Raw genomic sequence first — 13223 nt, 5'->3', positions numbered from 1 at the left:
GGCTCTGCTTTTTAGGCTGTTGCTGCTCTTTGAAGTTGTTCATCTCCAAGTCTGTCGATCCCAAAGGGATCCTGTGCATCCCTGTCCCTGCTGTGGGGGGTTGGATGAGGTTTGAGCTGCCCTATGGGGAAGGCACAACTCACTGCGTGCTGGCCAGTGCCCAAATGGGTCAGAGCATGGTACGTGGGGTGCAGGAATGTTTTGTATCCCTCCAACGCTTGCACTGCTTCTCAGCTGTGAAAAAATGAAAGAGGAAAAATCCTGCAGAGAATGAATGAGGAGACAAGAACTCTTTGGGATGGGGAGCTGAAGCAGCAGCTCCCATAAGGTGTGCAGGATGGCTTTGTATGGCTTTGTCCTGTCCTGGTTTGTTCCTGAAGGATTCCATTCAGCCTCCTCTGCTTTTCTGCTCCCTTCTCTGATGCCACAGCTTGTTGCCATGGGGATCCTTACAGCCCGGGGAGGAGAAGGGTTCTGTAGGGACTGAACTGCTTCAGTTGATCCCTTTAAAGATGTATTTCAAGCAGGCACGGTGCTAAGTGTGTGGAGCAGAGTTCTCTGTGCAGCACTGGGACTAAAGCCTTCACTCTTTATTTCTGTGTCTGGAAATGTTTTCTGTTTTCAGCTGAACTCATCCTGTACAGAGCCCTTCGGGTTGTGCTTGGTGGGCACAGTGCATTTCTTTGGTCTGGCTGATAGGAGATCTCTGCTATGAAATAGAGCTTCAGCTCAGCTCTGCTTTCCCATTGGGTTGGAACCAGGTGATCTTTGAGGTCCCATCCATCTCAAGCCATTCTAGGAGTGGATTCTGCTTTTCTATCACCCAGGTGATGCTGTTGGGCTGTGTGTGGTGCAGGGCAGCCCTTCCTCAGCCCTCGGTGCTGCTGGATGCCCTGGGAATCCATCATCCATCAATGATCCCAGTCAATGTGTTGCTAAGCAGACTACCCAGCTGTAATTTCAGCTTTAATTTCAGCTGCACGTGGGAGCTCAGGTGAAAATATGCTGGGATCAGCATAGGAGCACATGGGACAGCACAGAATGGGGATGGCTGGAGCCCCATCTCCCACTGCTGGGTGCTGAGCTTTGGGCTGAGCTCTTGACCACAGGTTGGAGCAAAGCTGGGTGTGATGGGGCCATGGAGAGCCTCACTCAGCACTTAATGCTTCACATGCGTGGTTTCATTAAAAGAATGATAATAAAATATGGTCTGCAATGCAATCTGTGCTCTAATTTGAGGACACCGTTTAGTGATTTTAATTGTGTGACAGTATTTTGCTATTTCCAATACCCAGTAGTAGGTTAATGACTGTTCCTTGAAGAACGGAGTTTATATAACACAAGTCATTACATAAGGAGGCTGATTGTGGCCTGAGGAGCTGAAGGAAAACAAAGATGCAAGAATGCAAACCCTCAAAGCAGCAAAAAGGTGTCGGTGGCCCCGAGCAGCACTGGGTGCCAGCAAGGTGATGGTAACCTTGAATGTGACGTGATGATGTGAGCGCTGCCGGGCTGTGTGACCCCATCTTATGGTTTAATGGCACATCCGACCAACCCCGACAAAAGTTGTTACCTGTTCACCGACCTATTTTTATTTTGCAGGAGAACCCAAACGTGGCCCGTGTCACCTCGACCCAACGACGTGACGATGTAAAACCATGGGAGAGCCCCGAGCTCGACCTTCCCTCGGATCGTGGGCTCGAGAGATGGGACGTTCGTTCCCCTTCGTGGCGTTTCTGATCCACGGGGTGGGAATGAGGAGATGCGAGGCCGGGACCCCCACGGCTGCGGGACGGCAGGGAGGGAGCCCAGGGAGCGAGTTCGGGCTGGGATCGGAGCGAGGAAGACCCGGGAGGGAGGAAGGGCGGGGTGGGGATGGTGCGGGACTGGAAATGCGGCCAAGCGCCGCTGCCGGGGCTCCGCTCGGGAAAACCGTGCGGCTGCCAGGCGGGGGGAAGCCCGGCAAGGGCAGGTCCGCAGCGCTGCCGCTCGAGATGAGCCGCTACCGGAGCAGCGTGTCCCCGCCTTAGGTAAAGGCCCGAGGAGAGGAGGGAGGGAAGGAAGGAGGGAGGGAGCAGGGGAGGGGGCGGCCGGCCCGGCGGGGAGCAGCCCCCCGAATCCCGCCCCGCCGGAGCCGGAGCCCGAGGGGCTGCGGGCATTGCCCCGGGGTGGGAGGGGGGGGCTAAGGGGGGGGGATTAGAGGAGGGGAAGGACGGGGAGTGTGTGAGAGGGGGGGGGGAGGCGTGTTGTTTTTTTTGGGGTGGATTTCTATATATTTAATTATTTATATATATTTTTTTGCGCCGATCGGGAGAGGTTGATTTTTTTGGGGGGGGGGAGGGTCGGGGGGAGAAGATGCAATGAGGCTCCCCCGGACTGGGTGATTTTTTTGCTGCTTGCCTCCTCCTCCTCCCCCCAACCTCCCCCCGGTCTCGGCTGGTTCGATCTCCAGTTGCTGCATGCGGGGCTGTGCCTTGTGCCCGCTCCCGGAGCCGCCGTGGCGCACCTCCATCGGGCCCAGCAGCCGACGGCCTTGGGAGGAGGGGGGGGGGGGCAGGCATTTTTTTAGAGTATTCATCCCATTTTTCAAGCTAGGTGCATTTCTTTTCTTTTTCTCCTTCCCTTCCACCTTTATCTTAGGGAAATACAACAAATAATTAGATATCTATACAATAACATAACCCACCTACCCCCAAACCCCCCCCACAGCGGGCAGCCCGAGCCGCCCGGTACGGGGCAGTGCGGGTGTGAGCGCGGGGGGCGCCCCGCCGCCCCACCGCCCCCCGCCGCAACGCAGCGCGATGCGCTCCGGGCTCCGCGCTGCGCAATAGCGCGGCCGCCGCTCGCAGAAAGCGGGCTGGGGGCGGCCGGAACCCACCGCTACCGATACCCAGTTGATGTCCATGAATGCAAACACCATGATTTTCATGATCCTGGGAGCCTCTATCGTTATGGTAAGAGATTTTGCTTATCTCCCTCCCCTCCATTCCACCTTCCCCCCCCCCTCCCTTCCCTTCATCCCCCCCCTCCTTTCCCTTCCCCGGCCCCGCGCGTCCCTGTGCGCTCGGTGTGTGTGTGTGTGCGGTGTGTGTGCCCCGGGGAACAGCAGCGATTGTTTTCTATATGACCGCTTCAGTCTTTGGCAATCAAACTGGAGTCAATGTTTTATTCCATCATCCAGAGTTGACCAGATGCCTTGGTTATGGGCTCTTACAGGCAATAGCTTGCTTGATGGACATGAATGCGTTGCTGGACAGATTTCACAATTACATCCTACCGCATCTGAGAGGGGAAGACCGAGTTTGTCACTGCAACTGTGGCAGGTGAGTGAACCTGCGCTGCCGGGCTCACCTGACCCGGCCCCTTCCACCTCCACCTGGTGGGAGGAGGCCCTGTCTGCATTCAGACCGTGTCTCAGCATCAATACGGGGGGGGGGGGTTGGTTTGTTTTTCTGCAAGAAGAGTTTGCCCTGGGCCTGGAAGTCCATTTTCCTTTGTGTGCATGCGTGTGTGTGTGTGTGCAGGCATCCGGCAGCCCTGGGGAGGAGAAGAACTTGGATTGAATTCCAACACTCTCTGTGTTTTGCCTTCGCAGCCACTGGGCTGTGTGCTTTCCCTGGGTGGGTTTGTATGGATGGAAGGGTTTGGGGTCAGGGCAGCTCTGTGCCCAGGATGGAGCGCTGCTGCTGAGGACAGTGTCACTTTGAGGCTCCGTGATTGTCAGTCAGCTTCCAATTCTCGGTGGCTTTTCTCCTGAGCCATCGTGGTGCTGCACAGAGCACAGGCCTGGCACTGGGGGGTGTCGGGTGATGTCTTTGCTGCTTGTAAGTTTAGGGCTGTGCAGTTTCCTGCCATGACTGTTGGGCAGCTCTCGGTTCCCCCAAAACGCTCCTTGTGCTGTGGGTGATGCTGAGGAATTGAGCTTTGGCTGTGGAGGTGAATTGGGGTTTTCTCCATGATCCCTGTAGCCCTGGTCACTGCCACCCCCGGCCACTCCATCCATCCTCCCAGCCTCTGCCTTCCTCTGGTGGCCCCAGATGGGAGCTGAGCTCAAGTTGAGGTGTGCAAACCTGAACCAAAGCCGCTGCTCACCCCATCCACCCTACTTTGACCTGTGGGTCCTGTAGCAGAACAGCAAGGAGGTACCTCTAGGGCCAAACAGAGCCAGGCCAGAGTGATCTGAGAGCAGACCCCACAGCCTGGCTCCTTGTGCACATCTCCACTACTGCCAGTTGGAAAGCAACATCTACAGCACCTTTGTTTCAATTTGTCAGGGGTTGCCTTCCTCTTGGGTAATTTTTTGGGGACTTCTTGATGCTTTTTCACTTGTGTAAGAATTGTCCCCCACCTCTTCGATCCCTTCTTCTTTTTGCTTGCTGTGCTTGTGTTCAGTGGTGTTGGAAATCAGCTGTTGGTGATGTGCTTTAACACTGCCAGGTCCTGCTGGTGTCAGTGGCTGTGGTCCTTCTGGCCAAGCCTGAGTGTGGGGCAGGGCTGCAGATGAATGGGCCGTGGCAATGTCCCCATATGGAGTCAGGTCATTTCTTAGAAAGTATAGAACACAATCTGTCCAGCTGACAGGGAGCAAAAGGTGGAAGTTCACCAGCTGCCTTTAGGTACGTGCAAGGGACGGATCTTGCCAACAAAACACTAAAGCTGCCTTCACTCCTGAGTGAGGGGTTTTGTGCCCTGAGCTCCCTCTGGTTCAAGGGGTGGATGATGAACGTGCCACATCCTCTTTGTAGCTGCTTTCTGGGCTCAGCCCTGTGCACACAGCTGCCTGGGTACATCATGAAGCTGTGAAAGGTGGCACCAGGTCCTGATAAAGGGCTCTGACTGTGCTGGTAACAAAAAGAGGGGGATCTGGCTGCAGTTCAGAGTGCAAGACCTGAGGGCAGAGCCCAGGCTTCAGCCCCTGGCTGCCCTTGGGGTGCCTTGTTGGGGTCTCCTGGTTGCACGACTGGTGGGGCAGGGATGTGCCATCCCCTGTGCCTTTCTGTGATGGCCCATGACTTGCACAGAGATCCCAGGACAAGTGAAGGGAGAAAGCTCTGCCTGCTGTCTCCCATAACACCTGTTAACACTTGCCCCATGCAGCTCGTCTCCTGCAGCTGAGGACTCTGCTCTGGTTTCCATGTTCCTGAGCACTGGCTGTGAGTAGGGAGAGTTGATAAGGGTTGAGAATCTTGGGGAAACAAAGCAGCTCAATTCCAGGGGCTTCTGAACTCTGACCACACAGTGCTGCTTCAGACTGATGCTCTTGGCACTTGATGGCAGAAGCAAGGTAGCAGTGTGCTGGGACAAGAGTGATGTGAGTGGGTGCTTTTTGGGTTTGTAAAATCAGAGGGGAGCTGTGGCCACAGGAGGTCAGAGAGAGGCCGTGCAGTGCCAAGCATTCAGTGACTGCCATGGCTGCTTCGTGGCCCTTCTCTTCTGGGACAGGTGGCCAGATCTGAATTGCACTGATGGCTGTTTGGTGGGGAGTTGGGAAGGAAGCTGGTGTGTTGATGGTGCATGGAGGGCCAGCATCAGTGGAGCAGCAGGGCCAGCTCTGACACCTGGAGATGGGGGCTGCTCCTCTCTCAGCATCTGCCTTCTTGCTGGAGGTAGAAGGGCTGAGAGCCACAGCTGAGAGCTCCTGCTGATGGCAGTGCAGGAATGTTGCTGCTGGAGAGGATCCTTGGCACCTTCCAGCTCCAAGTTATCCAGGCTGTCCACAGCCCCTCTTGTCCCCTTCCTTGGGCTGTCCCTGCTGTAGGAACCACAATGTTTTATGGCTGTGTAGGGCCGCAGAAACACAGCACTGCCCCGCTCCTGGTGCCTCTGTCCCAGCCAGGAAAGGGTCCTCTCTGGAAGCAGCAGGCTGGCAGCAGATCAGGAGCTGGGTGATGTCATGCAAAGGAAAATCACCAAAGGGCGTCCGTGGCGGCCGGGTGAGCTGGGCAAAGCAGATGACACCTGCATGGAGCACAGACCCATCAGAACAGCCCGGGGGCTCAGGAGTTCCCTGCATGGGACAGGGTGAGGAGCTCAGAAGCTCTGGTTGTGGTCTCCTCCTTGTCGCCGACCTTCTGGGTGACCTTGGGTGAGTCTGTCCCTCCCAGGCAAAGACGCTGTGGCAAAAGCCAAGCACCAACACCCATCATTTTTCCTCTATTTCCTCCTTTTCTGAACACTCTGGACAAGCCCTTAATCCTTCCTGTCCCCATACCCTCTGTGAATACACTGAGAGGCCGGGGATCCTCACTGTCTGTACTGGAGACCACCAGGCCTTCCCTGGGCACCCAGCAGCTGCTATAGCATGAAGGATCCCAGGAAGGCATTTTCACCATTGCAATGGAGCCGTCCCCATTGCTGCAGCCCAGCTTTGCTGGCCATGGCTCTGCCTGGAGCTGGGGCTGCTTGGCACATTGGGGAGAGACTGCAAGGTCAGGCAGAGATGCAGAACAGAGGCTCCGTGCCTCCTGCAGCCCCTGGGATGGGTGCACCTCAGTGCCCATCCTGGGTCCGACCAGTAGCATAGGATAAGCTTTGTTCTCCCAGATCCTAAAGAGCTGTGCTTTTTGAAGGGCTCTGGTGCTGTGCCTGGGCTGCAGCAGCCAGCAGGCTCGCAAGGTCACTGGAAGGGACATTAGCGCTTTGGGCAGCTCCATAGGGAGCGTCCCAGGGATGCTGGCCACGGCTCTGCTCCATCACGGCTGCACTCGGGGCTTCATGCACAGCTTGATCAGGGGAGGGGGAGATCTGCCCCCATCACAAGGGCTGGGAATGGGCAGGAGTGTGTCTGCCAATGTCCCACCTGAGCTGGGGACAAAGCAGTGAACCCAGTTACTGCCTTGCTTCAGGGGTGCAGGTGTTGGTGCTCACCAAGGACCTCACAGGTCCTTTGCTGCTTTGGTACCAACAGCAGCTGCACGTGGCTGTGTTTTTGGGCACAAGGCTTGGCCCCCAGCATGGAGGCTCAGAGGTGATGCCCTCCCTCCCTGGGTTTGTCTCCCAGAGCCATCCAGGCCACGTTCCAGTTTCCAGCTCCCTCGGGCTGTGGTGGGGACCCAGGACCTCTGCACTCTATTAATAGCTCTCCATACTGATGCGTTGATGCCTCCACATTGCTCCTGCCATGTCCCCAAGGGCTCGAGCTGCCAACAGAAGGATTCTGGGGGGCTGCTCCTCTTCCCCACCCCATCCCAGAGGCACCACTCTGTCCTGCTAAGCCAAATTGAAGCAGAAAAATGCCTACAGGTCTCCCAAGCTTTGCCCTCTTAGGGACTCACCAAGCCCACATGGGGCTCTGTTTTACCCCTATGAAGACCAGGGCTGTTTTCACTAAGATCCTGCCAGCAGAAGTTCACTTGTGACACTATTTGATTCTCCATCAACCTGCACATACAACCCGGATCTGCAACTCGTGCATCCTCAGAGTCATGGCTGACCTCAGGGAGAGACCTCTGCAGCCCCGAATGTTGTTTACTGCATTACAGATGATGAGTTCAAGCCTGTGTCAGCAATGCGACGCGAGCTCTGTGCTGCAGGGTGCTGTGCTTTGCTCTTTGTCTTTCTGTTTTTGAGCCCAGTGGTGTTGGTAGGGTTTCAGACCCCCTGGCTGTGCAAGCAGGTGCTGGTGGAAAACATGCTCTGCTCTTCTGCACTGATGCTTCTCCCTATTTCTGTTCCCCACAACAGGCACCACGTCCATTACGTCATTCCATATGACGGGGATCAGTCCGTGGTGGACTCCTCGGAGAACTACTTTGTGACTGACAATGTAACCAAGCAAGAGATCGATCTGATGCTGGGACTGTTGCTGGGTTTTTGTATCAGCTGGTTTCTGGTGTGGATGGATGGGGTTCTCCACTACGCTGTGCGAGCCTGGAGAACCAGCCGGCGGTACGGTAAGTGCAGCCCTCAGCACATCCAAATGCTGGGCTCTGGTGGCTCCATGTTGCTCATGGCCACGTCCTGACTGTCTGTGCATGGAGCTGAGGGCTCTGGCTGTGTGTCTGCACGTGTGTGCAGAGCACTGATGAAACATGGCCTGAAATCTGGGTTTCTTTGCACCATCTCGACATCCCTGTAATATCTCCCTTCTCCTTTCTGCCTTCCAGACAATTCCTGGTCTTGGATTCCAAAGTTTTGTAACTTAAAGGAGTTCAGGAAACGTCACCACAGGCAGTACGAGGAGGCGACCGGGAACATGGTGCACATCAAACAGAAGCTGTACCATAACGGGCATCCCAGCCCGCGGCACCTCTAAGGAACTTCCTTCCCCTCCAGAGACTGCAGTGAGGTTTTAAAGAGGACTTTGCTCTTCCTCCAGGGGAACAGCTCTAAGTTTGCTCCTCACTGGAAGCCAGCGAGGACATCATTTTATTTCTCCATCCCGTGTGTCCCCCCGTGGCACACCACGATGCACAACTAAGCCAGTCCTGGATGCTACGCAGCCAAGACATTGCACTGTGTTCCACGTTTTATTGTCAGACTTGTGTACATATGTAAAAAGGAAAAAAAAAAAGCAGACAAAAACAAACCAAAACAAAACGAGAAAAAGAGATTTGCATTATACTTTCAACCTGGCATTCACGGCTGTCCTGCACACCCAGCTGCCCTGCAGGGAATGTTGCCCCAGGGTATGGAGGTGGAAGTACATGAAGAAGATGCAGTTTCTCATCCGAGTGCTAGAAGTCCCCTGTTTCTTTGGTCCTTTGGTTTGGTTTTGCTCTTCTCTGTTCCTTCTGTTGTTAGAATGGTACCAGGTTTGGACAGGGGCTGCTGCCAGTTAGATGGGAGGGCGGCTTCCCTTTGCTTTGGTTCATGTTTTTGGGCATTGCTGTGGGGGAAGGAACGTGTGATGGATTTGTTCTTCGTGTTGCTGCACACTGAAACCTGCCTTAAGCAAGCTGCGAAATCTTCCTAGCAGGGCAGCAGCTCTGTGAGGGATCAGCCCATGCAATGGGGCTGGTGCTGTTGCTCCTTGCTGCTGTTAGAGAGGGTGGAGAAGTGGATGGGGCTGAGAGGCATTAAACCTGGTTTGTGCCCTCATCCATGTGCCATGTGGAGCACTGCAGCAAGCTGGGCTTGGCCTGAGGCTCATGGGCCTAAAGCCAAACTCACCTCCCAAAGCAGATGTGCCAGGAAGGGCTGAAGTCAAAGCAATGGATGCTCCTGTGGGGTTTTTGGTTTTGCTTCTGCTGGGCACAGCTTAGGTGTGGGTTTCAGTGTTGCTATGGTGTGTCTGAAGCCCCACTCTGCACCCGGAGACCTTCATGTCCTGGAGAGCAGCTGGGAGCGATGCTGGTGGGCAGGGATGTGCTGGGCTGGGAGCTTTGTTATGTGCCAGGGAGGAGCTGGAGCTGAGAACCAAAGGTGGTGGCCCCACAGCTGCCATTTCTCCTTCATTCCTCCTTTCATGGTGAGCAGGCTTGTGTTTATATGGGAAAATGTGCAGAACTAAAGGATGCTGAGCGCTAGAGGACTGCTGCTTTCTTCTGTGGGTTCCTTGACTCTGTCAATGGCCTCCTGTTGTTTGGTTGTAATGTCAGAGAAGGGATAAGGGCGCCATGACCCCCAGCTCTTCTCCTCCCTATCCCAGCTTCTCCACATCACCTTTTGGTTGCTTCCTATGCCAAGAACCTGTTCTGTTATTTATGAGCCCTCAAAGGCAGCCAAAGGCCAACCACAGCTACTCTCCCCAGTTCCTACCTTTGCTGTCCCATAGCGCCTCTTGTCTTGGAGTCCCAGTTTCTGTCAGGGCCCCGATAGTTGCCCAGTCTGTATTTGTGTCTGTCTGCTTGACTGTCTGTCATTAGGACTTCTGCGATGCCCTCAGCCCCTTGTTAGCATCTGGGGAGTGACTTTTCCTTTCCAAGACACGAGGCTTTGCAGCTTCCTTTGTGTGCTTGCCCATAGGGACACAGCCTATGGGGACAGAAGATGCCCATCTCCATGGGCCCATGAGGTTGAGCTGTAGCAGAGAACAGGTGGGGACCATTCAGCTCTGAGTTGAAGATGGGGTGATATTTTGTAAGGGAGAAAGTTTCACTGAGATGAGGACAAACGCTGAGTCTTTAGAACAAGTTATGGGGGAAAATAAGATAGAATAAAGAAACAGACCACCTTAGAATTAAACATATTGGCTTTGCCCTTCTCTGGTATCTGGTTGTGAACTTTGCAGCTGGAGAGAGTGAGGTGGAAGCTCATGTGGATCATCAGATCCACAGTGGGATTTCAGAAGCCTGTTAGGCTCTAGAAGACATAAACCAGTCCTGCATGGTGCACATCTCCCTGCTTTAAGAACAGAAGGTTTCCTAATCTGCCGTGGCTGCAGCAATCAGCACGTGAGCTTTGTTTGGTTTACACTCAGTCAGAAAATAAAACGAACAAGAAAATACTCTCAGTGCAATTAAATTCACTGGGAATAATTCTCTGCTCCTGAAGCCATGGGAAGCAGCCCCTTCTCTTGCAGAGCAGGACACATAAAGCCAGCAGGGCTTTATGCCCTATTGGTTCTTATCCTTTATAAACAAGGGATAAAACTCATTTCCAAGCAGCAAGGCCACTATCCAAGGGACGTGGTCTGTGCAAGGGCAATGCCGGGCAAGCTCAACAGTTGGACTGGGTGATCTTAGGGGTTTAGTTCCAACCTCAATGTGAGAAAGCTCCGTGTTCCTGGGCTCAGCTGGCTCCTTTGGAGCTCCTATAGATGTGACCCTATGGGACGTGCCCATTGCTCCATGCTTGGGGTGAGTGTTCCCAGCACTGCGGTTGCTTGTTGCTCTGTCCCATTGAGGCTGCTGCTGTTTGGCCACGTGAAGTCTGCTGTTGCTCTGTCTTCTTTCCCCGTGCATGTGTGCGTTTTGCTTCCGTCTGGGTGTGGGGGTGTTTTCTCCTCGTTCATTGTCTGAGATGTTACTACTGTTGACTTGTTTGTTGTTCTCTGATCCAGTCTTCCCCCCCCCCCCCCCAAAAAAAAAAACAAAACAAAGGAAAACAACCCAAAACCAACCAACAAAATCAAACCAGACCACAACAACCCAAAACCCAGCGACAGCCCCATATGAAAAGGGTCTGGGTGGGGAGAAAAGTGGTAGTGGCACCGGGGAGAAGCCACTACAGGGTCAGGGCATTGCAGAATAGATGCTGCAGGGTGCAGAGCTGGACAAGGAGTGGGAGTGTGCTCTGTGTCCCAGCGCTCGGCCACCAGATGCTCCGAGGGAGGTTCCTGCAGCATTTGGTGGTGGAGGAACGTTGTGCTGCTTCAGGAAGGGGTTATTTTTAGAGCAGAGACAGCGCTGCAAACTGTGCGTGCTGATCCTCCAGAGCTGGGATTGGTGCTGGAAAAGTCCTCCCTGAGAGCAGCACATCGAACCCAACCTATGCCAGCCTTCCTCTGTTCCTACAGCGTCCCTTCTTTGTAGGAGAGCTGTGTGCTAATGAAGGCCATCTCGTCCAGTTGCTTCCTATCTGGAATCACTGTAGCCAAGCATTGTAGGAGGCCCAGAAGGGATCCCAGACCCACTTCCCAGGCTTCACACCATGGCACGGTGGTTTTGGTGGCTCTCGCTTCTGTTCTCTACCTCATTTTCCAGTTGCACGCAGCTGGGAGAAGAGAATACCCAGTCCCAAAGGATTCTAAAGAGCTGCTGAGATGGTGAAGGGAGCAGAGCATCTCCCAGGAGAAGGGAAGGCTTGTAGGGGGATTTCACCCATCTGTATGAGTAACCTTGAAGGGAGGGAGCAAAGAGGACAGAGCCAGGCTCATTCCAGTACCCAGGGATGGGAGACAGGCAATGGGCACAAACTGGAGCATCAGGAAGCACTTTGTGCATGGTGTAGGTGTGGAGTGTTGGTACGGATTACCCAGAGGTTGTGGAGTCTCTTTGGAGAGAGAAGGGTGAGGTCACCCCACCCCAGGCAGCACTGCTTGAGCTGGACCCATAGGTCCCCCCATAACCTCAACCATGTAGAGATTCTGCAAAGCACAAATCTGTGCAGAGGGTGATGGGGAGCTGAAGCTTCATGAGCCAGTGTATCAGACTGTGGGAGGCACGTGCAAACAGCAGGAGCCCTCACTTACCTTGGGTTCCATCTCAGAGGGCACAGGCAGGAGAGCCCTGGGGCAGTCCCGCTCTAATGCCACCCCCCCACTTGTATGATGGGAGAGCTTCAAATGCAGAAACAACCAACAGAAGCTCCCAGAGCATCTCTAGAGGTGAAAGACCAGAAGTTCTTCCATTATTCATGCATTCAGCAGAAGTAGAAAGACCTTTGGACCAGAATGCATTCACCCCGAGTCCGCTGGTGGAGCAGATGTGATAGGGCTGCACACAGGGGAGCAGGGCAGGGCAGCACAGGAGGAATCTCCTGGGATTGCTCTGCAGTGAAGACACAACAGAAAGCAGACCCCAGGGTGCTGCTTTCCCTGATCATTAATCCTTTCTTTCTTTCTTTCTGCATTCAAACCCTTTCTGCATGCATCAGACAGGAGAGGTACAACTCGATAACAACAGAGGGAGAGATTATTCTCCAAGCCCAGAGCAGTCCCTACTGTGGTTGAAAAGCAATAATGGCCAGTTTTCTATTAAGCACACCTGCCCGTGCAGATGGCATTAGGGCTGCTGTGCCCGAGCTGAGGGACGTCCCGGAGCACGTGGTGGGGGAGGCAGCAGGAAAAGCACACTGTGATTTTATTTGGGTCAACGAGAGAGCGTAATTCAGCCATTCCTTCCCTTCCAGTGATATGTTTGTACAGTAGGTAACCAGTTCTGCTCCTGAAACCAAGCCCACCCTTTGCTGTTTGTCAGTAAAATATTCTTTTTTGCATGTTTTGCATCCGAGTGGTTTTTCTCCCCCCTCCCACCCCCCACCTCATACTCTTTGCACTGAGTGATGCTGCTGGGATCAAAGTGGGGCTGAATTGGGGTGGGGGAGGCAGCTGAGCTCAGCCCTGAGCAGGGAATAGGAGAAAGAAGGCCATGCCATTCCCAGCCTCTGCGTCAGGGCTGGGTGGGGAGATGCTGAGCACAGCAGCTCGGTGACAAAGTAAACAATGGGCAGGATGGCATTGAGGACAGATAGATGACCAGGCTGTAAATCTGCCTCCCAGCTGTAACATAGAGCGCAAGGGAGGCGGTTCAGCTGGCGGCGGTGAGATGGGGAGTGATGGATCACTTGCTCATCCATCTGCTCTTGGATTTGCTCTCCAATACAAAACACTGTTTTAATAA

General features: G+C 54.2%; 1 protein-coding gene across 7 annotated transcripts; it reads left to right on the top strand.

Annotated features, from left to right (window-relative positions):
- Positions 1-1628: 1628 nt before the first annotated feature.
- Positions 1629-12819, top strand: TMEM240 (transmembrane protein 240). Of its 7 annotated transcripts, XM_085509078.1 has the most exons (5): positions 1867-2030; positions 2710-2954; positions 3217-3323; positions 7684-7892; positions 8106-12819. In XM_085509078.1, the coding sequence occupies exons 2-5, from the start codon at positions 2898-2900 to the stop codon at positions 8252-8254; spliced, it is 522 nt and encodes a 173-aa protein (XP_085365204.1). In that variant the 5' UTR covers positions 1867-2030; positions 2710-2897; the 3' UTR covers positions 8255-12819. The 7 variants fall into 7 exon arrangements, 6 of the variants coding, with proteins under 6 accessions (XP_032304638.2, XP_015738303.1, XP_085365204.1 ...); XM_032448747.2 differs by lacking the exon at positions 2710-2954 and having other exon boundaries at positions 1629-2030; positions 3182-3323; XM_015882817.3 differs by lacking the exon at positions 2710-2954 and having other exon boundaries at positions 1818-2030.
- The last annotated feature ends 404 nt before the right edge of the window (positions 12820-13223 follow it).

The sequence above is a fragment of the Coturnix japonica genome, chromosome 9 (assembly GCF_054131305.1).
Source record: "Coturnix japonica strain WE chromosome 9, WE-NBRP24, whole genome shotgun sequence".
Lineage (NCBI taxonomy): Eukaryota > Metazoa > Chordata > Aves > Galliformes > Phasianidae > Coturnix > Coturnix japonica.
Note: the sequence above shows the minus strand (reverse complement) of the source record. Positions and strands in the feature narration are given on the sequence as shown.

Bases quoted from the DNA above. Each gene is read 5' to 3' on its own strand.
- TMEM240 (XM_032448747.2), top strand. From the start codon at position 1,763: ATGCGAGGCCGGGACCCCCACGGCTGCGGGACGGCAGGGAGGGAGCCC. The intron at 3,324-7,683 runs GTGAGTGAACCT...TCCCCACAACAG, and splicing joins TGTCACTGCAACTGTGGCAG to GCACCACGTCCATTACGTCA. The intron at 7,893-8,105 runs GTAAGTGCAGCC...TCTGCCTTCCAG, and splicing joins GAGAACCAGCCGGCGGTACG to ACAATTCCTGGTCTTGGATT.